The sequence below is a fragment of the Cygnus atratus genome, chromosome 2 (assembly GCF_013377495.2).
Source record: "Cygnus atratus isolate AKBS03 ecotype Queensland, Australia chromosome 2, CAtr_DNAZoo_HiC_assembly, whole genome shotgun sequence".
Taxonomy (NCBI): Eukaryota; Metazoa; Chordata; class Aves; order Anseriformes; family Anatidae; genus Cygnus; species Cygnus atratus.
Window position 1 is genome coordinate 12,621,385 of NC_066363.1, and position 20,319 is coordinate 12,641,703.

At 39.4% G+C, this 20,319-nt stretch overlaps 1 protein-coding gene across 1 annotated transcript in view; it reads right to left on the reverse strand.

Annotated features, from left to right (window-relative positions):
- The window catches only part of PITRM1 (pitrilysin metallopeptidase 1), a 29,310-nt gene extending 9,636 nt beyond the window's left edge, over window positions 1-19,674 (reverse strand). The window contains exons 1-17 of the mRNA XM_035564281.2: window positions 19,532-19,674; window positions 19,242-19,344; window positions 18,294-18,400; window positions 14,630-14,781; window positions 14,088-14,202; window positions 13,894-13,990; window positions 13,339-13,499; window positions 11,899-12,025; window positions 11,136-11,224; window positions 10,396-10,524; window positions 8,557-8,670; window positions 8,016-8,112; window positions 5,919-6,053; window positions 3,951-4,089; window positions 2,705-2,821; window positions 1,066-1,198; window positions 213-333 (exon numbers count right to left, since the gene is read on the reverse strand). Coding sequence (XP_035420174.1) covers window positions 213-333; window positions 1,066-1,198; window positions 2,705-2,821; window positions 3,951-4,089; window positions 5,919-6,053; window positions 8,016-8,112; window positions 8,557-8,670; window positions 10,396-10,524; window positions 11,136-11,224; window positions 11,899-12,025; window positions 13,339-13,499; window positions 13,894-13,990; window positions 14,088-14,202; window positions 14,630-14,781; window positions 18,294-18,400; window positions 19,242-19,344; window positions 19,532-19,578 — 1,983 coding nt within the window. The 5' untranslated portion in view covers window positions 19,579-19,674. The remainder of the gene's footprint in view (window positions 1-212; window positions 334-1,065; window positions 1,199-2,704; window positions 2,822-3,950; window positions 4,090-5,918; window positions 6,054-8,015; window positions 8,113-8,556; window positions 8,671-10,395; window positions 10,525-11,135; window positions 11,225-11,898; window positions 12,026-13,338; window positions 13,500-13,893; window positions 13,991-14,087; window positions 14,203-14,629; window positions 14,782-18,293; window positions 18,401-19,241; window positions 19,345-19,531) is intronic.
- Window positions 19,675-20,319: the final 645 nt, after the last annotated feature.

The following is a 20,319-nucleotide window of genomic DNA, read 5'->3' on the forward strand; positions in this document are numbered from 1 at the left end:
AAACATTATCTTAAAAGAGATAACTGCAAACACTTCCCTTAACACAAAATATTGATACTGTAATTGTCAAGCATTTTACACAAAAAGGCACAAGCCCTTTCATACGCTGCTTTCAATGCACATTAGCTGACCCTCTACTGGAAGCCGTGACTGACCCTTAACTACAGAGCTGTTATTGTAATTTAACATCATGATGTTTATAATTAATTTACCTGTTCATACACATCCAGGTGTGAATCATCTGGAATGATATGTGGACTGACAGACATCCCACCTGTTTTTAGCTCTATTTTCTGGGCCTGTTCCCTGTAATCGAGGACTCCACAACCCATCCTGTGAAAAATAATCAGAGATTTACTTCTATTTTAATTGTATGGCAAAACCATGATTCATATATCAAATGCAAAGAATACTGTTTAGGCCAATACTAATTTAGCAAGTAAGTAATTTGGGGCATTATCAAACGAACATAATACTTCACAATTTATATTAAAAAATAAGTAGTGATACAACAAGCTCTTCAACTAAAACCCACTGCTGTTTCAAAATGGTGTATTAAGTGTGCTTTATGTACAGACTTCACAACACCCCAACATTGTTCACCCCACATCCATGTTGAACCAGAGTAGCAATATCACGTAAGCTGGTATCACCACCAAAAAGAACAGATTCCTTCTGGTCCATGTCACTTCATCTACCCTGTGTCACTCTTTCCCCTGTGATAGGGTCAGTGTTTCTGTGACCACAATGTGAAATTACACCCAAAAAAAAAAAAAAGTGAAAACTTCAATTTCTGCTGGGCTATTTTTCGTTTAGATCAAGTTTCCAATCTATTTGGGGAATGCTTGTGTTGACACTGGGGAACAAGGCAATGCACAGACTGAAGAAAAAGGGCAAAGGAGTTGGTAACTCAGTGGAGAGAGGGAAGAACCATTGTTTCAGCAGCACACCAGCTTACCAGCACCTCCTTCCTAAAAGGACAGCTACTGAAATTAGTAAAAGTATTATTTCAGTAAGTTGTTTTACATCTTACTGCTTTAGCTTCTAGCAAAGTAAACCTCTCACTTTGTAATGACATTGCAGAACAGCGGAACATATGGTTTGAGCTCCTCAGGAAGAGTGTTCAAGCTGGAAACAGCTCTGAAATATACCACGCCGTTGGTTGGCTGAGCACAGTACTGGACAGGAACTTCATCAGCTAGGGATCAAAAAGCAAGAAAAGAACAACCAACGGTTTACTTCTGAAATGCAAAAGCATTCTTGTAAGATCTTATTCAGAGTTACTTTCTGTAATTACTTCAGAGTCACTTCTTATTTAAACTTCATATATCGTACTGAATGCTGGACTGAAGGTTGTTGGTTTTGTTTGTTTGTTTCTGCCCATGGTAAAGTAAAGGATGTCTGGACAATTTGATGAGAATTCTGTTGACAGAGCACGCATTTTAGAGGTAACATTAAAACAATGGAGTGGTAATTTGTTTCTGAACAACTCAGTAAGTTTTTTCTCCCTTATTTTCGCCTTCATCACCTCAAAAGTCGAGGAAAAACAGTTCCTGCACTGCATGTTCTATTCTAACATTGGGTATTGGGAACATACACATTAGGATTTCCACAAAACAGGTCATTTCAGCATCAAAATTATACAGCACTTGACACTTGCTGATAATTTTAGCAGAGAAGTGTCTGTTAAAAATATAATATAGAGCAGTATTACCTGCATGATTTTGACAGAACTCTAACAAAATTGAGATCTACAATTTCTTGTTTCCTATCAACCCATAGGACAGCCTTGGCAAAGCAGGAACAGACTGTCAGTGATGTTATGATGGATGACTTTTTTTTTTCTTCACGGTTCCTGCACACCATATTCTGTAAAAATAGGGAGGGAGGAAAGGCAGACACTACCAAAGGCTTGATGCACACATTGCCAGGAGTGCTGCACCCTGTAAAAAGCTGAAGTCTTCGGAAAGCAAGGGGATTGCTCAAGAGTAATTGAGCATACCACCTAGTGACTTTTCTAACTGCAGGGCAGGGCAGGCAGTGAGAAAGCAGGAGGCAGGGAGCTTGCATCAGGAGTGCTACTGCCAGACTCCTACTGACGAGCAGGCAGCTGAACCGCAGCTGGAAACAGCCCCACATCACCCCTCAGAGGCGATGGCAAGAATTTTCTGCAGATCACTGCAAACTGTATTGCACAGGTGGTGGACTAGATGAAAAGGAGATGGACTAGATGAAAAGCTATGGACAGTAAAGTGAGATTCACGTTCAGATTTTACTTTTTATTTTTATTAATCTCTCCCAAAGGATTCTAGGTACTCTGTGTTTAAAACTTTACTCTGGTCTACAGCCTAATATAAAAGACAGCCTTAGAGTCTGGAAGCTTGACTTTGGCAAGCTAACACTGAGAAAAAAGCCAGAAGCTAGGTGGTCAGGGCTTTTACTTGACTCACAATGCTACCACAGTTTGTTTTGGATATCATATTTAGCTTGTCAGAACACCCTCAACCTTGACAAACTGGCAAAAACAAACAATTCAGGCCAAAATGACTGTTTTTTTCCTTCTCCACAAACTACTCCTGTTTAGTGTTTATTTACAGCTTAGCAGGTACACACACTTCTTAAAGAGCAAAGAAGAGGAACAGCTTCGCAAGTAGCAACAATCCAAGTGTCATTCTTTTCAGGACAAAATACTGGTTATACCAACCTGTGAGTGTTGTCTCCAGCGCAGTGAATGGGATTTTGGGCTCAATGTCAGACACTTTTAGAGCTGGGAGACAAGAGGTATCCTGAGGTTTACTTTGAAGATCAATTAATTCCAAACCTAATAAAGAAAACAGAATACTAATGTTTGTAATTTTTACCTTCCAGTGAAAATGCTATCAAAACCTTCTGAGATGATGCAGATCAGAAAAACATGAAAAGTCTGAAGTTTAGCATTTTCTATAAACTGTTCTCTCAAACATTGTATTGAAAAATTCTGAACGTTATCATACCATATCAGCGAACAGAACAGGGTACCTTTGTAAATCCTCTTTCCAGTCCCACCCTCTCCTTTTGCATCCTGTTTACATGTAATTAAAACCCTAAAGACGTGATATCTGCCAGCCTGCCCTGTTGTCCAGCTCTGTAGACCCCACCCAGGCAACAGAGACCTTGCAGTAAAAATCTAACCAATAAGAGATCTTTCTCAAGTGCTCAGTCAGTACACCAATGCAGCTAAGTTGTTTTCACAACTTTCATCCTCTTTCAGATTCTAGCTGGCTGCCTCTAAGTACTCTCAGACTTACCTTTGTAAGAAGAAAGCCTCTTCTGAAAGACACTATGCTCCCTTATTCCCCCTCCCAGTAAAACTGCTTCTGAACATTAACTCCACCTTTCTTCTACACAATCTCTGTGACTAGATCACTGTTTTTACAAAATGACATAACTGCTCCGTGTTTCCAAGTTTGTTATTCCTCAGAATAAGTCAAAAATATTGTTATAGTTAGCTCTTTAAGTAGAAAAGAAAAGAAGTACAATTACAAAATGTAAATTTTATAGGAGCATGGAACAAATATCATATACTCAAAAATAAAGTGCTTTAAGATAAATGGTGGTATTCATCTTGAATTTAGTGCAGTTAACATAGGAAAGAACCAGGTTACTATTTTAAAATAATTCCCTTTCTTCTCCCCTACTGGACGCTTTGATCATTCTATTTTTTTGAGTGTTAAAACTAATGGATTATACCAATCATACAATTTAGTATGAACAGTAAACTGTATCGCCCCATACCACACATACTCAAGCTTCCAACCAACAACAAAAAAAACCACATCCCTTTCAGAAGAAATGCTGGATTGTGCCCGATATATCTAAGAATTTAAGACGTTTTACAGAACAACACACACAAAAAAAGTGCTGTGTTCTTAAATAGTTACCCAAACCAAAATACGAAAAAGCATGTTAACCTTTTTCAAAGATTTGTTTTTTTTCTTCTTCAGAAAGAGCATTGACCTTCTTTTTCAGTTTTTCTGCTTCCAGTTTTGCTTGTTTATCATAGTAGTCTTCTTCTGGACTCATTGACAGAGTCAATCTATGTGGATTATCCTGCAGAAATGTATCCCAAAACAAAGCATTATTAATTCGGAGTGCTACTTTCACCTGTTTTGCCTCAGATTATTGCTTCATCAAATGTAGAAAAGATCATGCATCGTTTGGTTTACTTATTATCAAAGGTATCACAAATAGGCAATTTAAACTCTTCAATTAATGAAGAGCAGTCTGCTGCTAGGGTGGGGAAGGGAGACAGTTTACCACATGAACAAGCATGAACAACCTTCTGTGAAATTTCAGTATGGAGTCAGATTCCCTTAACAACACACAGTACTTATTAGTTTAATTAAATCAAGGTTAAACAACTGCATATAAGGCTACAGAGCAGTATGCCAGAAGTTATATCTGGAGAATGTTCTAAGATTGGGAATCTAGTTAAATACAGGAGGGTTTCATTAAACACCTCATTCAACCTGCCCAAGCTTGAGTGCACAGAAATCCCATATGATGTAAAAGGGGCATGCCTTATCCTGCTCAGAAACGGTTTACATCAGTCTTGCTGCCAGAGAACTCCATGCATTATGCAAGTGTCAGAACTGCTGGTGAATTTCTCTGTGTTTATGCTGTATTGTGGAATTTTAATCACAAAATAACTCAATCACCTTCCATTTTAGATAATAATAGGAGGCTAGTCAAAAGACAGTGACCTCAAAAATGCCCATTTCAAAGTAGGAGTCAAACACCAACATCTGTCACTGAGATTCACTGCCAATAATTTAGGGCAATGTAATCGGATTCTCTATTTTATGAGCTTATCTGGAAAGACTAAGGAAACATGACTGATTACAGTTAGAGAGTGAAATACAAAATCAACCAAGCACAGCTGAATGTATAGGATGAACAGCATCTCTTTTGCTCACAGCCTTCCTGCTTTATTAATCTCCAGGCACAGCGTGTAATATAAGATACATAATCTTTGGATATCAGAACATCCAACTATTCTCATTACTTCCTGTTGAGTGGTGCCTTTGTCTTAGGCCCCTTACCAGAACTGCATAGTAAAGGACATTCATAAAAATACCGTGCCCGTATTTCTTAATACAAAAGCCAAAAGCTTAACAGCTTCCTACTACTTCTAGACACTAATTATGCCTTTAAGAAATCAGATTTCAACTGATGCCACCGTGTCCTGTTGCCTTTGAGTATATGCAAACCAGCATTCACCCACAAGTAAATCAGGTTGGCAGTCACATATAATAGATGTGCCCTTCAAAACAACCTGAAGGATTTAAGCAAAACAACAAAACAAAACCACCAACAAAAACAATGGAAGACGCTTTTGCACTGCTACCACTGGATTTTTTTTTTTATTCTGCCATTAGCTAATGCAGGGATTCAGAACTATTCAATGTCATAATGCCTTTACTGTTCTTAAATCTGAAAGCACTCTAGTAGAATATATAGAGAGGAAAACAAGAAAAAGAGCAAAAAGCAATTAGTGCTGACAGCAACATTCAGACAGCAGTTCAATGAACATTACTACGTCCATGTTGCTGTCCACGTCTTAACTTCTCATTAGGAAAGACTCACGTGCCTTTCTATAGCATCAGGCATCACAGTATTTTAAACATTAGAACATTGAGAAAATAATAATGTTTTAATATGTGTTTCCAAATGTCCAAAGGCCAATTTTTCCAGTTTTAAAAAGTTTTCACTTCAACCATTTAAAACGAACATGCTTTATTCAAAAGTGCTGCTGTTCATCAACGTCTTAAAATAGACAGTATGGATATGAACAACTCAGTTCCCTCCAATTTAATTTTAAATACTAAATAGTGATTCAAAAATCAATACTGCAGATATTTTCCTGCAAGTTTTCCTACCTTAAAATACTTTTTAACTTTTTCCTGAAGAAATGTGGGATTTTCTTTGAGGCACTGCCTGAACCGAGAGACTTTATCTGCAATCTTCAGAAGCTCCACTGGATCCCCATCCTGATTCCAGCAGGAAGCTATATACTGAAGGGCAAAAGTAACTGAGTAAGCAGGACAATTCATATATATTTCTGTAACTGGCAGCATCCGTGTTCCAAAACCATCTTATCTACTATTCATATACAGATGATAAGTAATAGCTATTGCATACTTCTAATAGATTGAGGAGGGGGATGCTGCTGAAGTGTTTGCTCAAACTAAAGGACTATGTCATCATCACCTGTCCCTTTCTTCCCTCCACTCCCTCCTCCAATCTTACCATACCAAACTACTTTTTTTTTTTTTTCCCCTCCTTTCCTCTTTTTGCATAGGTGCGTTATGTCTGAATTCTGGAAATCTGTTGGAATATTCTTTCCTCTCTCACATTCAAAGTAAATTCACTTTCAGCCAGGGAAAGAAGGAAAAGGGGAACAGGAGGTGTATGCAAAACATTATATAAATATAACAGTCTCCCCATTTACCTTATCAGTCAGATGAAACGATCCGTTCACTAGCACTGTTCCCCGGGGCTCAATTCTAGGGCTGATTCTGTGTAATTTTTTTTTATCAATGATTTGGATACAGGAGTTGAATGCTTCCTTAGCAGGTTTGCAAGTTGAGGCTAAACTGGAAGATGCTGTTAACTTTCTGGAGGGCTGAGGGCCTCACAGAGGAATCTAGACAGACTGGCGTATTGGGCAATCAGCAACGACATGAAATTCAACAAGGGCAAATGCCAGGTACTGCACCTGTGACGGAGAAATGCTGGACAAAGTACAGATGGGGAGAGGAGTGGCTGGAGAACAGCTCAGCAGAAAGGGACCTGTGGGTGCTGGCTGAGAGCAGGCTCACCTTGAGCCAGCAATGTGCCCTGGCAGCCAAGAGGGCAAATCACATTTGAGGTACATCAAACCCTGCATAGCCAACTGCTCAAAAGAGGGGATTCTTCTGTTATATTTAGCTTTGGTGCAGCCTCACCTCAAATATTGTGGACAGTTCTGGTCTCCACAATATAAAAACGGTATTAAGATATTTGAATGCATCCAGAGGAGGGCAACAAAGCTGGTAAAAGGGCTGGAGCACATTCTGTTTGGAGAGGCTGAGGATACTTGGTTTGTCTAGCTTGGAGAAAAGGAGGCTAAGAGGAGAATTCATTGCTCTTTACAACTTTCTGAGGAAGGAAAATGGAAAGGGAAGTGCTGATCTCTTCTACCTGGTAACGTGAGTCTCCATAAGCTTTTCTTGTGGAACCTATCTTAAAGGACAAAAGGGTATCAGGAGACTGATTGTTTTTAACAGTTGCACAGATAAAAAGTAAGCAAGCCAGAACAGGCCACCATCCAAGAACACAATTTCTACTGTTTTGATCACTTTAGAAACAAATGGAAACCTCCAGGCTTACTGATTTCTCCTATTGATGTTTTAAATAAATAAATCACAGAGAGGAAGGTCCTTCTAATGGTAGGGCTAGCAATTATATTAAATCATTATATTTTATTATTTATATTAATATATATATATATATATATATTATATATATATATTATATATATATATATATATTATATTATATTTTATTATTTATATTATTATTATAGTGGCACAACGCTGAATTCCAAAGAAAAATACAGTCCTTTGATTTGATTTCTACAAATGCATGGGCAACTGTCTAAAACGTACCAACAGCCAGCATGTCATTCCTCTCTTACAGAAGTAATCATTCCTGCTGCAATCACAGCTACTATTCAGGCGAAGACAACAGGCTAACTGCCTGATTAAGTCCTACAGAGTAGAATCTAGCAATGGTTTGAAGACTACTGAAAAGAATGGAGAGATGTACAAGAGACGACAAAGAAAAAAAGCCATAAAATGAAAAGTTTTAGGTATCAAGAGACTACAAAATTACCCCATATTTTGTTAATGTGTAGAATGCAGATTCCATGCCTATGTCTGAAACAAACTAAAAGAAACCACGCACAACATACACAAGCATGCATACAGACTTACTGATGTCAGGGCAAGTCCAAAACTTGTAGACTGATGTTTCAGCTGGATTTCAATTTTGTGAAGTAGAGCTTCAATCCTGTCTTCCTCAAATCCTTTCCTTTGGGAAGGGGTAAAGAGAAAAGGAAATCACATCCATTAGCACTAATCACTCTACGTGAAATTATGAAAATGAATTATAACATCAATAAAGGAAGCATTACAACATGATGACTTCCACACTGAATTAAAATCGATATGAAATAATCTTATCATGCTGTGTCATTTAGTAAAACAGCACTAATATCATTAAACTCCTGAAGGTTATGCTGATGAATATGCTACAACAGAGGAAGTAGCAGATAAAAGTTTTAAGAGTATTGAGCAATACAACTTTCTTCAGTGCATTTTTTTTAAAAAGCTAACTAAAATTTTAAGGCATATCAATATGCATGCCTGTATTATTATATATACATTAATATATTATTATATTACTATAAATATCTAATTGTAAAAGACTGCATGAGAGAACTAACAGTATTCTTATAAATTTAATATTACTCACGCAATAACTTCATCAACTGTTTTAGCAATAATCTGTTTCACAGTATCAATGTCTGTCTCAGCAATACCCTGTAGACCCACACTGAAATAGGCTTCTCTTGTTGAGCTATTAAACCTGGAACAAAATATTCAACTCAGTTACAAGTGCTAGAACTTCAGCATTAAACTTCATAGCAAAGGCAGAAGGGGAAATACAGTCATTCATCATTTTCGCATAAAAAGAGGACTTTAAAAGCCAGCCAGAAAGAAAAATAATTATCAAAGAGACAAGAAATTGAACTTAGAAGTGCTTTTTGTTCAATTTAAGTAGTAGCAGCTCACTGTTAGGAAAACATATGGCATATGATTATTACAGAAAGAAAAACAGTTACAGGAGAAAAGCTATTATTTTCTGTTCATCTTCCAGTTCATCAGTACGTACGTTCAGGTAATAAAATCTCTTTTGTTAAGCAAAAATTGTAGCTACCTGTAAAGCCAAACACATACATTCTACTTAAGCAGACGAGTGAAACAGAACTTTTAAATTCATACATTTAAAGCATTATTTGCAGAGCAAGTGGTGAAGTGTTCTGTGTTTGCTGCAATTATTTTCAATACTACCAAACAACAACAACAACAAATGTTGTAAACCTGTCAGACATAGTTAACTATAAAGAACTCCACTTTAGGGAGACAGACTGATACTTGCATAAATATGCAGCATGTAGCTGTTCAGACCAAGGACAACAAACAAAAAGCAATAGGTATTCAACTCTAAGCATTCACTATTCCACAACTATAAACTACAGAAGGGGTTCAATGACAGACTCAGATGTCAAATTGAGGATCTGTGGACTCAAAATTTGTCTTTATATTAATAACTGCAGATGAATCAATATGTATTAGACAATTCACTGCATAGATCAACACCAAATTAATATAGTTAGCCCAAAAAAGGCTTAACTGAAGAACTATGAAACAACTGAATCACTACTTCAGTGGCTGAAGACAGATATAATGCCCTGTGGTATCAAGATGTCTACATAGCACTGGAATTCATGACACAGGTCTTGCAGCACTCCCAAAAGAGACGATTTTTAGCCATGTAGAGTATCCCAAGGCATTACAATCATACTAGATTAGTATGTTTAGGTTTCCCACTCAAACATCTGAGACAGTGGAGACAAAGCATGATTTTTGTCATCCTCAATTTTAAAATTAGTCAGACGAATCATGCCCTGAAAGTGATTCTTTCTTTCTGCCAACACTGAAGTCCAACTATGATGAGCAACCGAGCCTGCAGTTAGGTTAAAAGAATCCACCCATCTAGTTTGCAGTGCAGAGCTAGCTCTGAAGACTGTTTGCAAAAGCTACAGTTTGAACAAATAAATACTGGCAGACATATCCTTTCATATTCTGGCAATAGCAAATTAATAGCACCTAATTGCACAAAAGCACATTTGTGCCAAACCTACCTACTACTAAATCACAGGATTAAAGCAAAAAAGCAAATGCAACAGTACGCAGCAAGAGCAAAAACTAATTTTATTAGTTTTCTGAGTAATACTAAACGCACAAGATCAAAACACTCCAAGCAACTAGCACATTGAAAGCATAGCGTGTTCTTATCTATGCATTTTTCTTGTTGATAAACATTAAACAAAGCCGTACTACTGTTTTCACTAACGCGGCTTCTACTGAATTATTTTGACAAGCCAAAAATTACATCGGGAGAAACCTTTAAGATTCTTCTGGTGTGGCCTACGTTGCCTGCATGAGAGATGACTTTTCCCAACTTGATATTCATTTGTAACTCTCCTAATAGTGCTTACAGGGATGAAATGCAACTTGTAACACTTACCCAACATCAGGAGAAAAATCTGTACCAACACCAGACTCGATTAAAGCTTTGTAAAAAGGAGAATTTGGTCCATCAACCAACAGTGAAGACAGCAGGCTCAGCGTGAAAGTTTCAAAGGTGTCTGTAATGCTGACAAAAAAATATTAGTTTTTAAAAGCCATCAAGCTCCAAATATGTCACATCAAACACCGCTGACTTAATTTCAGAATAATTACTTCTACTAAACAATGTAGGGGAGACAAGGAAACAAGGGAGAAATAACTGCCTCTTATGAACACCACACCAAAATTTAGGAAACCAAGAGAGTTCTGGGTTTATGTTGAGCTACTTGTTCATAAACTTGAATTACTCATCATAACAAGCACTAAAGCTCTGCAAGTTCAATTAGGCTGTGAGGCTGGATGAAGTTAGCATTTGGGTCATACAGAAAAGCTTGCACATCGAAGGCAGTTCAAAGACAAGAAGCCAGTGTTCCCAAAGCCTAATCCACTGAATAGTTTTGTACGATAATGGCTGATTCTCCTTACCTCTACCTGCTAAAGAAAACAACAAGACAAATTTTACTTAGTACGTAAACTTTCATTTACTAAAGGAGGATTTGTCTAGTACTACCCCACAGCATTATTTAACTTAAAGGTGACATTTACAAAGAGAGATGGGGGCACAAGTAAGTACACCTGCATCTTCCTTAAAGTTCTAAAACAAGTTTTTGATTGAGAGTTTCATTTTGATAGACTTACTCTGTCAACAAGTAGCTGACGCTGACAGTCGTCTGTTTGGAAGGATCGGCAGCAAATGAGTCTAAGCCACATGTTACATGGTGTTCTCGCTGTAAAGTATAGTAAGTACATATGATGCAGACTAAACTCATATCCGACTTACAAATAAAAAAATGACTGCATCTTCTTTCCATAGATTTAAAATAATTTCACAGATTCTCCTAAGTAAATACATAAACGCAGGATATTTACTCAGTATATCTTGGAAAACTAAGAGTGGTACTTCCACTTTTTACAAGTAAAGAAATAGAGAAGAGGATCAAGAAATTAACATTCTAAGCTTGATTTCAAATAAAACTTAAGCTCCTGCACAAGCCAGGGAGGAAAAGAATATAAATAAATAAATGAAGTGGAAAAGTTATTTTAACAGCAATGTTTAGAATCTTAGGTAAAATTTGCTGGGTACATTTGCTGACAATATAAGTATCAATATTTTTTAATACCTAACTCCAGATGCTTTAAATTCATAAATGCTTGTTCTCCAAATGCTGAAGACATTTGAATACTGAAAATAAACAACTGTATGCAGTTATTACTGAAATTGAAAAGAATACAGTGATGCAGTGTGTTTTTTTGTTATTTTATTTTTTTAAACACACAAACACACTTTTAAACAAACAAAATAACCCCAGCAGGTTGGACTCAGTTATACTCAGCTTCTGCAACTCCAAGACTGGATGTGCACTTCTTTAAAAATTATTCTTTATTTGTTTTAAATACTTACAGGCTTTTCCCAGAGTTTCTGTTTTGGGATGTCAGTCTTTGATTCGATTCTTTCAAATTTCACCAATGCTTCCTCATGAATTTGTTTCAAATGTTGCTCCAGTGGAAAATTACCATAAGTGAAGAATCTGCATTTGAAATGGAAGTTTAAAATTACACATCGGATTTTACAGGAAATCTGTAGGAACAGCTTTTATATGTATTTGTTTATTTATGGTGGTTTTTTTTTCTTCTGAATTTCATGTAACTTCCAGTGATTCAGTTATATCTAAAAGAGAACATGCATTGTAAGGTCTGTAGTTTTAAGACCCACCACATTTTGCCACATACATAAAACCCACAGATCTGCTGGTAAAATTTCACAACGCTTTTCAACTCCTGTTTTATTCTTTGGAGTCCACAGAACTAGAATTCAGTTAGTTGCAGCAATATACGAACTTATAAGAAAAAAACACTAGTAATTGAAACCAGAATCCCAATGCCCTAATGTTTCAGAAGACAAGATTCTTATGGTCCTCACGCAATGTATAAAATACTATGATACATTTCTCAACTTATCTATAAAATAGAGCTGAGTTCTGCAGGTCACTCTACTAAAGTACGCTCTAGTACCTACAAGAATCATTGCTAACTTCCCTTGGGTTAAAGATGAGCATGGGGTATGTCTCAGGTAAATGTTATTACTTAATTAAAATCTAAGCTCAGGTACAAATGAATACTTGGGATGATGAGAAAATAAAGGATGGTAAATTCACGATCATGTCACAAGCTGATGTTCCATAAACGAATTAATCAGACTAACAGATTGACCACAAAATTAGTACAGAAGAAAGAATGCTATAGATTTCCCTCCACATCGCCCTCATATTTTCAAGTAAGTTGACTTTTAGCTTAATGACCTTACCAGTACCAACAGAATTAGTGTCTGACTCAAATGGACATCCGTTATTTAGAGCCCAATACAGTAGTATGATTCAGGAGCAAATAAACAGCAATGCATTTCTAACTTCTTTTAACTTTTAATCTGGGTTGGTTTGAAGGGGATTAGGAACCCCTAGACTCATCTGTGCTACCTGTATGGTAACACTCTACCATCACTTCCAAATACTTACTATTTTGTATTTGTTCCGTTTCCCCCTAGTCCATATACGTTCATGGTAAATTATCCGTAAATAAAAACTTTCAAACAAATCCTCATAACCCAGCAGGCACACACAGTCTAGAAAATGCCCATCAGCCACCTCTCTTCAGAAGCCCCTACTTCCAATTCACCCTTTGCCCCTTCCTAAAGCAAATTCATTGCTTTGAAGCTATGATAGCTGCTGGAGGGTATAGGTTATATTGCTGACGATAAGTACAGAAATGCTGTTCCCTCACAAATATATAAATACAATGCTAACTCACTACATAACCTAGCAAATTAGTCACAAATTTCAGATACCTGGAATTGCTTGGATGATAATGTGTGCCATGGAACTGTTTGAGCTGCTCCCATGTAAGATCAGGAATACTTAATGGATCTCCACCAGATACTACACCGTAAGTGTGATCAGGAAGGAGTTTATTTTGCAGGTGCTGTGCAAATATCCTCTCATTATCTGTCTTAAGAGGAAAACACCACATTTTAGTAAAAGTCATCAAAACATTTTAAAAATAAAAGGTGCTCAATAAGACCTCAGTTCTAACTTACACAAGAACTCCCCACATAAGCATTTTGTTATGCCGTATTTTGATGCCCATGTACTTTCATAAAATTAGCTACATTATGTCAACTTAAAAGAAAAATTCTACAACAATATTCATTAACAAGGTTCTCTTCTATATGCAAACAATCTTTCAATGGGCTAACTTCAAGAATAAACACATCACAGTTTTGTCTTTACTAAGGACTTAAATTTCATAAAAGAAGAACAGAGATCTCTGGTGCAATAATGGTGTTGATAACCTGCAACTGAAACCTTGTAGAAGACCTAAAGCAAAAATCCACAGAACTTACAAATGCCCCTTTCATTTCATTAAAAACAACTCCTTTGAAGACTAGAGGTGTCTGAGGATCAGCTGGGTTCTCGTGTTCTAACCTCCAGCCTTCTTGCCTGAAAAACATTAATAACAGGAAGTGTAGCTTGGGAGTTTGAGAGTCCTTTCTTTTTTTAAAAGGTTTGCATACATCTCAAACTGTCCACATCTTACCAGAAATCTAGTTGTCGCAAACATGGGAAAAAAGCTGCATCCAAGTACACTGACAGGAGATTCTGGAAATCCTTGGGATTTTGTGTTGAAAATGGATAGAGTGTGTAATCACTAGCTGTGTACAAATAAAGGTACAAGAACAGAACTTCAGAACTTCAGCGACTGAGATTCATTTTGCTCTCATTTATACTTAATCCCTCATCCATATAAATAACTGGAAGAGAAGAAACTTACTAATTGACATATACTAATGTTGTAATTATTTGTAAAGAAAACTTCATGCTGGCCAAACATAAAAAAATTTAAATGTCTTGTAGTATACTATAAAAATCCAGCTCTACTGGGCCTTTGTAACTCACAGACAAAAAAGATTTATTTTGTTGCCTTGCCTTGTTAGTTTTTTAATTCCTCACTCACAATTTTGAGTCTCTCATTCACACTTAATAACGGCCCTCCAAAGGGAAAATAAAGAGAACCAACAGAAAGTTCTGCTGCAGTAAAACCTTGCTGATTTCAAGCAGTATTATTTACTTCGGGCTCACCTGTGAATGCATTCATGAAAGTTGACAATGATCTGTTTAACATTTTAAAGAATGGATCTCTGCAAGGATACTTTTGAGAACCACACAACACGGTGTGCTCAAGGATATGCGGGACCCCAGTGCTGTCCATTGGAGTGGTTCGGAACTGTATACTGTAAGACAGACAGCACAGAGAGGAACACATTTATTTGAGATGAGAAGTGCACCCACCTCCCATCTGCAGCCTGGATTTATGGAAATATTATCACTGTCTAGTAATTAACATGATTTACAGTGGGATGCAGAGTTACTGAGCTTTTATGAAGGACTGACTTGAGTGCTCAGCCATCTCTGCTAGAAGGGGTAACACTTCCGCAATTCTATTTCTGAAAGTTGCACAAAATACTTCAGCACGTAACTAAACACTAGAACCAGGGGTGGCTCAGCAGACAACCTATGTAACTAAAGTAATTCATAAACCTACAAAAGTAGCCAATATCAACAGTTAAATTTACATCCTACTGGGAAATACAATCTTTTCCCTCTACTATTCAGTTTAGTAGCTGAAAAAAAATGTTTTTTTTTTTTTTCTTTTGTATTGGGTTTATGTGGCAAGGGTTTGGTAGCAGGGGATCAGCAGGGGTGGTCTCTGTGAGAAGAACCCAGAAGCTACCCCATGTCAGATCAGAGCCAGCTCCAGACGACTAAAAAGGAGCTGCTGCTGGCCAGAGCCAAGCCATGGGTGATGTTGGTTGGGTCTCTGTGAGAGCAGATTGAAGGGAGAAAAGAATTGCTATGTTACAGCAGCTGGGAGAGTGAGGAGTGAGAACCAGCCCTGAAAACCTCAAGGTGAGTGCAGCAGGAGGGCAGGAGGTGCTCCAGGCACGCAGCACAAGTTCCCCTGCGGCCTGTGGAGAGGCCCCTGGTGGAGCAGGCTGTCCCCCTGCAGCCCATGGGTCCCACATGGAGCAGATCTCCACGCTGCAGCCCGTGGAGGAGCCCCCGGTGGAGCAGGTGGATGTGGCCTGGAGGAGGCTGTGGCCCATGGAGAGCCCCCGCAGGAGCAGGCCCCGGGCCGGAGCTGCAGCCCGTGGAGAGGAGCCCACGCAGGAGCAGGGGGTCTGGGGGGAGCTGCCGCCAGTGGGGGACCCATGCTGGAGCAGTTTGCTCCTGGGGGATGGACCCCGTGGTACGGAGCCGTGTGGGAGCAGTTTTTGAAGAGCTGCTGCCTCTGGGCAGCCCCCTCAGGCTCAGTTCAGGAAGGACGGCATCCTGGGAGGGATCCCAGGTGGAGTAGGGGCAGAGAGGGACCATGAGGGGTGGGGACGAAGCATCAGGGACTGACTGCAGCCCCCATTCCCCAGTGCGGCTTGGGGGGAGGATGTAGAACAGGGCGGATGGGTGTAAAAAGGTGTTTTTAGTTTGCTTTTAGTTTCTCAGTGTTCTAGTTTGCTAGTGATAGGCAGTAAGTTACATTCATCTCACTATGCTGAGTCTGTTTTGCCTAAGACAGTAATTGGTGAGTGATCTCCCTGTACTTACCTCAGCCCTTGAGCTCTTTTCCATCGTAGCGTCTCCTCCCTTATCTTTGAGGAGGAAGATTCCTAGAGTGGTTGTGATAGAGTTCATTGCACAGCTGGGAAACTATGATCTAATCACTACTGCTAAAACTTGGTGGGACAAACCACAACTGGAGCACTACAATCAATGGCTATAAACTATTCAAAAGTGTCACGCAGGGAAGGAGAGATGTGGGGGTTGCCCTTTATGCAAAAAAAAAAAAAAAAAAAAGAATTGAATGCATGGAGCTGTCTTTGAAAAACGGCAATGAAAAACAGGTTGTCAGCTTATGGGTGAAAATCAGAGGCTAAACCAACAAAGGAACCTCATGGCTGGCGTTTACTACAGGCCATCTGATCAAGGAGAAGATGCTGATGAAGCATTCTTACTTCAAGTACAGGAAGCATCCTGCTCTTAGGATCCTGCTGAGGGACTTCAATCAGCCTGATATCTAGAAAAGCAGCACAGCGAGCTGTAAGCAGCTCAGGAAATTCTTGGAGTGCACTGAGGATAATTTCTTAATCCCAGTGACAGACAGCACAACCACAGGGGCAGCATTATTGGACCTGCTGCTTACCAACGCAGATGAACTAATTGGAGAGGTCAAGAATGGTGACAGCCTGGGCTACAGTGATTACATCTGGTGGAATTTACGATCTTGAGGTATATGGGCCAGGCCAGTAAAAACAAGATCCTTAATTTTAGGAGAGCAAATTTTCAACTGTTTAAGGAATTAATGGATGGGACTACCTGGGAAAACTTCCCCAGGGATAAAAAGATCAGAAAAAAAAGGCAGCTCCTAAAGGAGATCTTTCTTGAAATGCAAGAGTTCTCAGTTTCCACGTGTTGGAAATCAGCAAAGTAAGGCAGGAGACCAGCATGGCTGAGGAAAGACCTCCTGATCAAACTGAAGATAGAAATGCACAGGCAGTGGAAGCAGGGACACATACCCTGGGAATAATATAGTGATGCTGCTTGGGAATGTAGGGGTGGAATAAAGAAAGCTAAGGCACAGCTGGAGCTGAATTCAGCAAGGAACGTGAAGAATACAAGCACATTGATCAGAACAAGGAGACTAAAGAAAATGCACCCCACCGATAAGTAAGACAGGAGAACTAGTGACAACTGATATAGAGAAGGCTGAGGTATTCATTTTTTTTTGCCTCAGTTTTCAAGGGCAAGCACTCTTCCCACACCTCTCGTATTCCCGCACCTCAAGGCGGGGAATCATAAGAGAAGATCAAGTTCAGAGGAACCTGAACACCCATGACTCCAAGTGACGTGATGAGCCGCATCCCAGTGTCCTGAGGGAAACTGGCAGACAACTGTTAAGTCACTCTTCATCATATTTGAAAAGTCAGAGCAGACAGGCAAAATCCATCAGGATTTAAGAAAGTGAAGGATCACACCCATTTTAAAAAAGAGAAATAAGGAAATATTACTCTTTGAAAAGAGTAATAAAGAACTATCCAGGAGCTACCAGTCAATCTCATGTCGGTGCTTGCTAAGATCATGAAAGAGATCCAAGTTACGTGAAATTGTACAGAAAAGAAGGTGATTAGAGACAGCCAACCAAGGTTGTCTCTAATCATGGCTTCACCAAGGGCCAGTTGTGCCCAACTAATCTGGCAGATTGACTGTACCAGCAGACATGAGAATCTTGTCTAATTGCTGCCTTCTAATACCTACAAGGAGGTTATGATGGAGACAGGTTCTTTGCATAGGTACACACGATGGAAGGCCAAGTGATGACGTTCATAAATTAAAAAAAAGAAGGTTCCAACTTGGTATTGAAGAAAAAAAATAATCTACGTATGGTCAGTCAAACACTGATAAGAAGTTACCCAAAGAGGTTGTAGAATCTCTGCCTTTGGAAGTTTTCAAGGCCTACCTGAATAAATTTCAGAAGAACTTCATTTGAGTTAAATGTTGACCCTGTTTTGAGCAGCATATTTAACAACAGCTCTCGTAACATCTGTTCCAACCTGAATAATTCTAAGGAAGTTCCACAAAGTACTACTATCTTTGTTATCACTGAAAAATCCAGTTACAAAGCTGAATTACAGTTTATAAACCACAAGTTGATGCTGAGACGGAACATGCTATACATATACTAACATTTTACCTGAACAGATTATTGGAGTCCTCTCGAGCAACATGTAAATATTTGGCTCCTGTACTGTCATGACTAAGCTTGACTGCAGTCAGGAACAACTCAGGAACAGCTGTCACCTGTATTAGAAGAAAACACCTACATTAGAATGTCTCCCAGGAGATCAAATAAATTAAGAATAATATAGCAGTGATCAGTTTGCTGATCCTGTACATAATGACACCACATACAGTATTACACAAGTTCTTTGTTTCTATGTTTTATGAAAAAAAAACACACTGTATGTAAATAAAAAAAATAAACTACACTAAAATCAGAGAACTATACTCTTCCAGTATAGATATTAAGACCAAAACAACCTGATAACAAATTAAAAGAGAAGGCATATATTCAAATATCAGTGGTTAGGGCAGCAAAAGAAAAACCAAGGAATCAAGGAACTCAATTCTACTACTAATTCTGTTACTACCAATAACTGTTTGCAGATTACCTTCATTCTCTGCTTCTGCCTTTTTTCTTTAAAAGAAGTAAAAAGAAATTCCACATATTATTGCTATTGCAAGTTGTTAACAAAGCAATCAAAAGCAACTCTGGGGATAAATTTTACTTTAATGTCTTCTATAAAACAACACATGGTGAAGCATCAGTTATGTACCCATACTTTTAGAAGACCACACTGAATGCTCAGCATTTGTAACAGACACACATACTCCCATGGCACATCATTTACTCTGGAATAGCAAAGTCCCTACAGGATCACGTGTTTATGATATCCAGAGAACTTAGTTGCAGACAGATAAATATAAGAAACTACTATATAAGTTTTAAAAGACCAACCAAAGCATCTACGTAAATATTTGCACTGTGTGCGGACACTTGGACTCATTTTGACACTTCCCCACCAAGAGAAAATGAATCTGCACAAACACAAAAGTAATGTCAAGAAAAGGCAATGCCTACCTGACGTACAGTGAAGCCATGGATTTGCTCTCCTACCCTGTACTGCAGCGCTCTTTCGTTGGCAGAAACGCTCTTCCACCTCCACGACGTCTGATTCAGAGACCTGAAACAACACTTTTCTTTAAAGCAAACGCGGTCTGATGGCAGCGCCGCACCAGGGAACGAGGCCTTTTCCCCCCTGCCCGTGCTGGGTGAGGACAGCGGAGGGCAAGCCACTGAAAACACGACCGCAGCCGGAGCCTCCCTCCCTGCCTCCCTCCCGCTCCCCCCAGCTCCTTGCCCACCCTCACCGGCCGCGGCTCAGCAGCCCCCCGGCCGCCCGGTAGCGGCTCCACATGGCTCGGTAGGACGGGAACCGTGACGAGAGCGGAGGACAGGCCGGCGACGGGCCTCGCAGCCGGAGCGGCGCAGGCGTCGCGGCCCCGCGACCTGCATTGGCGGCGGGAGGCTCCGCCCGCAGCCCCGGCCCGCCCCGGGGGGAGCCCGTGAGGAGCCCCGTGCGGGGGCCTGGGGGGCCTTTGGCGGTGGTGGGGCTGGCGTCTGCTGGCCCCGAGCTGTAGTGGTGGTGTTTGGGGGTACACGGCCCGAAAACATTTGATTTTGGGGAGAGGCAGGAGAGACTTTGGGGTGGGGAGGGGGTTGGGGGGGGAGGGGAAGGACACGACAAGAAATAAAAAGATAAAATCGACTCTGTGTAATGTCTTTGGACGTTCGGGGAGTTCTCAGGAAAATCAAAAGCTGTGTTGGTTGTAAAGGGAATATTTGAGAAAAGCCTGTTTGCTATTTCAAAAAAAAGATATATATATATATGTCTTTCAAGGACTGTCTGCAGCTGTGCCTGCCCATGAATATCAAATATGAATTTCATATTCCACCAATATGAAATGATTTTGATAGGGAAAAAACAAAACAAAATCAACAAGGGGAAAACTAAACCAGGGCCAAATCCTGCAATTGTATCTGCGTGTGCAGAGTCATTATCTCCTGCACAAGGCCTTTCATACAGGAATGGTACACCTTAGATAAAGAGTCTAGCAGAAATATACTCCAGTCAATGTCGTAACAGGGGCCTCAGTGA